General features: G+C 46.8%; 1 protein-coding gene across 1 annotated transcript in view; it reads right to left on the reverse strand.

The window, feature by feature from the left end:
* LOC119449675 (cytochrome P450 3A14-like) overlaps positions 1-3,553 on the reverse strand; it is a 41,266-nt gene extending 37,713 nt beyond the window's left edge. The window contains exons 1-2 of the mRNA XM_037712897.2: positions 3,452-3,553; positions 915-1,039 (exon numbers count right to left, since the gene is read on the reverse strand). Coding sequence (XP_037568825.1) covers positions 915-973 — 59 coding nt within the window. The 5' untranslated portion in view covers positions 974-1,039; positions 3,452-3,553. The remainder of the gene's footprint in view (positions 1-914; positions 1,040-3,451) is intronic.
* Positions 3,554-6,000: the final 2,447 nt, after the last annotated feature.

Raw genomic sequence — 6,000 nt, forward strand, 5'->3', positions numbered from 1 at the left:
CTAGAATTTTGGTTGGTTGGTTTCTTAAATTAATGTTTGTTTTGCATTGTGACCCAAATGCGTTGTTTTTTGTTGTTTTTTTGGGGGGGAGGGGGGGGTATACAAGTAAGAGTACATGTTCTTAATTAATTTATAATGATATTCTATGTACTGTCTAAATAACTAGTTTATTTTGTGTATGATGCGTTTTTAAACCTCTGTAAGCTATTTACATGTCACATTTCGTTATGTATGCATGGTCTCCTGGGCCCTGTCATGCTATTTCCTTGCAGCTTTTAGCCCAGGAGTCCAGCCAGGATATTTTCTGGTAAACAAAGACAATTGAATGGAATTGAATGAACTTGAATGGCAATCCATTTTTAGCAGACCTGTGGGACGGCTTTACTAAAGGCCGTGCAATTCGTATAATTTATGGCATGTATTCATGACTTCATTATTTAATTCCTTTCATTTCGATAATTCAATCTTGTTTCTGAGAATGAGCCATTTAGAAAAGAATGAATGCATTCTGGGGTTTTACGTGCCAAAACCACGATTTGATTATGAGGCGCACCGTAGTGGGGAACTCCGGTGTAATTTTCACCACCAGGGGATCTTTAACCTGCCCTCAATGCACGGGACGCGGGCATTTTTGCATTTCGCCTCCATCGAAATGCGGCCGCTCCGGCCGGGATTTGGCACCATAGCCGCTAAGACACCTAGGAAAGAGATAATTGTTTTTTTTTTTCTCTTTTTTTTAACGCCGTCGACATTGCGATCGGTCATATGATCAATCTGAACACTCCTAAGCGCGTGACTGCCTCTATGCGATAAAACTTCTTAAAACTTCTGTTGGAACTTAAATAAAACGTATAGTATAGGACACAAAGGCAAGAGGACAATATGACGTTTGTTGCTGAGGTAGATCAACTTACCTGAGCAGGAAAATTGTAGCCGTTGATAATATAGCCAGAAAGGCGGCCGTCACCAACATGGTGTCTTCTGAGGTCTCCCTGAGGCGTACAAGGCAAGGGCTGGCGTTTGGTTTGGTTCCACTTGCCTGCGAGTAAGGCAAACAAGATACGATGACCACAAATCGTCATTCAAGCACGCGAATATTGCGACGCTTCGAAGATGCCATTGTTATTTTCTCCGAACGTCCTGACATCACCGATAAGACAATCTCTTGACTGCATGTGAAGAGGTTCCATTTGCCTACGAGTAAGGCAAACAAGATACGATGACCACAAATCGTCATTCAAGCACGCGAATATTGCGACGCTTCGAAGATGCCATTGGTATTTTCTCCGAACGTCCTGACATCACCGATAAGACAATCTCTTGACTGCATGTGAGGAGGAGCTGCGACAACTTTATGTTTTATTTTAACACGAAAGTGTTTTATGCCGGGGTCCACCAAGACTTCACTGACGTATTTCCGTCACGGAAATACGTCACACGAACATACACGAACATAATACAAAGAAAGAAACCAGAAGAAAAAGTTCCACAAACATGCAAAATTTGGAAATCGAACCCACGACCTCTCGGTCCGCGACGATAGATCGCCGAGCGTTTAACCCATTGCGCCACAAACGCATTTGCAGAGAGCTACACAGACGCGCCCTATATATCTAACACTCCTCCGTGTACCCGCGCTCTTGCTCGGGGCGGTGCCGCCGCCTACGAGCAGAAAAGAGAAGTACTGCATTATGACACTAACGCGCACCGACAGTGAACGCTTCGGTGGTCTCAGCACTACGACGCCTCGATGCCAGCATTCGAAGGGACGCTGGCATCAAGAACCACTACCAACGCCACAGGTGGCGTTCACCGTACTCAGCACAGCGGAGCGTGGCCTCCGCAATTAGCTCTGAAAATGTTTCTGAAGTTGATCGCGGAGGCTGCAATTACGACGCGCTGTACGCGCTGATTTGACTCGGTGACGATTCAGTTACGTGCTTTGTCTTGCGCGTTGTATTAGTGTGTCAGTTACGTGCTTCGTCTTTCGCGTTGTGCTAGCGTGTGCAGCGTAGTGCAGCTTCCATATGCACGACGGTTGCTCATGGTCATCGACGTTGGTAGTCGTGATGGAGGAGACGTGCCACCAGGCGTCAGCGTTTCCTCATAGCTTTGTTATCGCTGTTGGGTATCACGGGCCTCAAGGTCATACAGACTGCGTCGCACATTATTTCGGCTATTTGCTAGCACTTCTGTGAGTTGTGGCGTATGGATCCGTTAGAAAAAACACGCTGACTGCCAACCGTATAACCGAGACAGTATCTGTCGGAAACATTCCGAGGCCACTGAACCCGCAGAAGGATCATATATAAAGTCATATTGCGGCGTTACTGTGAGCGCGACTGAGATTATTTTAATAGTATGGAGACGTTGGTGCAGCTATAAAGATCATTCATGTAACGTCACGGGTGCATATTGCAGTCCCATTCACTTGTGTGACGCTGCTGGAAGTAAGCGGATCGACATAACGCGCTTCTTCTTCTTCTTCTTTCGGGGGTTTTACGTGCCAAAACCAGTTCTGATTATGAGGCACGCCGTAGTGGAGGGCTCCGGATTAATTTTGACCACCTGGGGTTCTTTAACGTGCACTACAACGCAAGCACACGGGCGTTTTTGCATTTCGCCTCCACCGAAATGCGGCCGCCGCGGCCGGGATTCGATCCCGCTACCTCGTGCTCAGCAGCGCAACGCCTTAGCTGACTGAGCCACCCCGGCGGGCTCGACATAACGCGCATTATGGTGGTTGTGAAGCGTTGAGATTGAGTATTACATAATGCTTATTAATAGACAGTTTTAGTTTAGCGTTTGCAAGCAAACGTGAACGCATTACGAACGCAAAAAATAGCGTCATCATCACTGCGCATGCTCTGAACGTTATTCGGTTTCTGCGGTTTACGTGCGCTATTTTAACGTACGTTATTTGGCGAGTTTAACGTTCGTAATGTTTACGGACGCTAAAAAATAACGTTGTCAAACATGGCGGCACCACTGGCTCCCGCTTCAGCATGAATTCTCGTGATGGTTGCGCTCTCACTCGCGTAGATCACCAGTAACTGTACAAATGAGCTTTCGCTTTCTCTAAACTCACCTGAAACGTTAGTTTTGAGCGCATAACACGCCCAATTTCTTAGATCGTTCGGCGATTCCAGCGGCCATAGGCCTAATCGCGACGCGTCCTCATAGGTTGCCGCATACCAACACCAGGATGGATGCTAATGTATTGTCTGGTCTTGGACGGGTTTGACAAAACTCTAAGTCGCTGGCGGTGCCATGGTAGAGCGAGTTTCTTTTTGGAAAACAGTCTACGAAATGGAGGCTGTACCAGCAACAGGTGTGACACGCTTGCGCTTCACCGAGAAAGACGATTTAGCTCTTCTCCGTGTAGTGAATGCTTGAAACCCGCTTCGAAATCCATTAAATGGCAAGAGATTGCGAAAAACATGGAACTTACGACGAAAAAGGTGTTAAGCGGGAGAACCCTGCGTGAGAGATACAAGCTTCTGCTAGCGCGTTTCGCGAAGAGCGACCGAGCACGTCTTCGAAAGTAAGTAGGCAGCCTCGATTCTGCAGAATGTAAAAAAAAAAAAAAATTTGCTCACCGTCTGCCACCTGTAGCAGATGGTAGGTGCGCCGACCGGCCCGTCTGGAGCGCAGTTCACCGCTTCTTCGCGTCATGACGCTCACCGTCTGCCACCTGTAGCAGACGACGGTTCCGCAGCGCGCGTCGTCTGCTACAGGTGGCAGACGGTGAGCAAAAAAAAAAAAAAAAAAAAAAAAAAACCGTATTGGAATAGTTGTATGTCGTCTGTTCGTGTCAGCTTGAAATGTGAGTAGCTCCAAGTCTCTCTTACTGTTTAAAAGTTCCTAAGACATCTGAAATGTGGAAGATCATTTTGTTCGACACAATTTAAATGACGCTGTAGTGGCGACCGAAGAAGTCTTGTAAGTCACACAGGCGGTTCGGATAGGCCAGGCGACGCAAGCACATGCACAGGGCTTCCTTGGCAGACACTCTCACTCCTTGAGCGCTTGTCACGTAGTCCGGCACTTGCAACGCTTTCACAAGAACAGGGAAGCCTTGTTTTTCAAACCGGAATTGGCGAAGGAACGTGTGCTCTGGGATGGCATCAATGTTGAGGAGCCCATTCCTGACTGCATACGACCTTGGTCTTGGTTAGCGCTCGCGCTCGCGCATCGTAATTGCTTCATTGTCGTGCCAGCTTAGGTAAGCCAAGCAAAAAGGGTCCCAAAGAACACTTGAGCGCTCCATGAGTTTGTGAACAGGAACAGGACGTGCGACGCAGTACCTGCTGCTGAATCGCTTACGCGACGTTCTCGCGCACACATAAACGAATTGGCCACTTCCTCGGCTACATGTGACTCGCTTGTAGCTAAGACAAGAATTGATTGTTGATTTAGGCAAGAGATGGCGCTACGTCCGCTTACGTTTTATATTACGTTTACGTTCTCGGAACGTTAAACTAAAAGTCCTTAAGCGACGCACACCGTAACGTCCCGTAAAGAGTTTGCGTTTAGCGTACGTAAGTCGAGAAACGCTAAACTAAAACTGTCTATTGACAGGAAACATACGACAGCTCATCAAAATACTTCGAAAAGTTATTGCTCAGCCTGAGAAAAAAACAAAGCAAGGATTAGTAGTTTAGGGGTAGCGTGGCCCTACTGCACACTGCATATTGCGTACCTTCGCCTACATAGTGCACTGCCGTTAAACATAAACGAGGCCTGGCCAATTTATCTCCAAGTAATCGCAGTTTCGCCACGCTACGCGGTATTGTATCGCATGTGCCTATGTTATCCATGCTTCCATTGACATTCAATTACCTTGTCGTTCTGAGAGTTGGAATCTTGTTTTCAGTTTTTTTTCTTTATTATTAAATGTATGGTGCAAAAGAGGTTAGCATCATGGGTAACGCCGACTGCTGCTTCTGGCTTAGGCAAAATAGAGCGCAAGAATGCGCTGTTCCAGAGGATAAGCTTTCGTCAGCGGAAGTTGAATATCTTACAAAGAAGCCAATGACGAAGTCACGAATTGGGTTTCGTTGTAGGCCTACTGCTTATTGGTAGAAGGCACGGCCGATCCCGTACATGGCACTTTGTTACGGCATGATGGGAATGTAGGATGTTCGCGTGGTTGAGCGAGTGGGGCGAGTGGGGATGACAAGCTTCTTGTTTTTTTTTTCTTCTCTCTTTTATAGTTCTTTAGTTATTTTTGTCTTGTCCTCTCGTCATTCTGTGTTTTTTATGGAATCTTGTCATCTTGTCCCAGTACACTTTCGTACATAGGTGCGTTCCTTTTTCTTCATTAATTTTTATTGGAAGTAAGCGCTGTGTGCCGCTAGTTCACACGTTGCACAGTTCAGTGCAACGTGTAACTAGACGTAAACCTATTAACAAAGTGCTGGATTCCAGCCCAGGATTGCCGAGTTGAAAGTCAGGAAGGACATATATCCTGTGTTGTGTTTCTTCGCTTGTGCCCCTCCAAGCTTCTGTTCGCCGTTTGCAAGTAGGAGGAAACTAGCCCACCAAGACGTATTACAAGCAGACAGGTCGTTTGAGTAACTCACGGTGGGATGATCTTGCTAATACCGTTGCGGGGTGTTTCTGATGCTGATTCAAATATGCTGCATCAATCCCGATGTTGGCGTCGTTGTCATTGCGTGTCGATATGGCTGCCAGCCGAACACGTCTAAACAGCAGTGGACGGGGGGAGTCAACTGATTGACGACATCAACAGAGAGGAAATAGTTCATAAAGAGTCGCCGAACAAATGGAACCCCTTTGCGACTTGTCCGATCGCAGTTATACATACCTGCGCCTTTCATGTTACGCATCATCTCCTCCAGTAAGCGGTATCGACAGGTGACGTATCTTCAAACGCTAGCCATGCACACTTTGTTGATTCGAAAGCAAAAAAGAGATGTAGCTTTTTTATGTGCTCTTATTATTTCTTCCGCGCTATCTGCACCTCTGTCGCGAGAC

Source organism: Dermacentor silvarum, chromosome 4 (assembly GCF_013339745.2).
Source record: "Dermacentor silvarum isolate Dsil-2018 chromosome 4, BIME_Dsil_1.4, whole genome shotgun sequence".
NCBI classification, from domain to species: Eukaryota; Metazoa; Arthropoda; class Arachnida; order Ixodida; family Ixodidae; genus Dermacentor; species Dermacentor silvarum.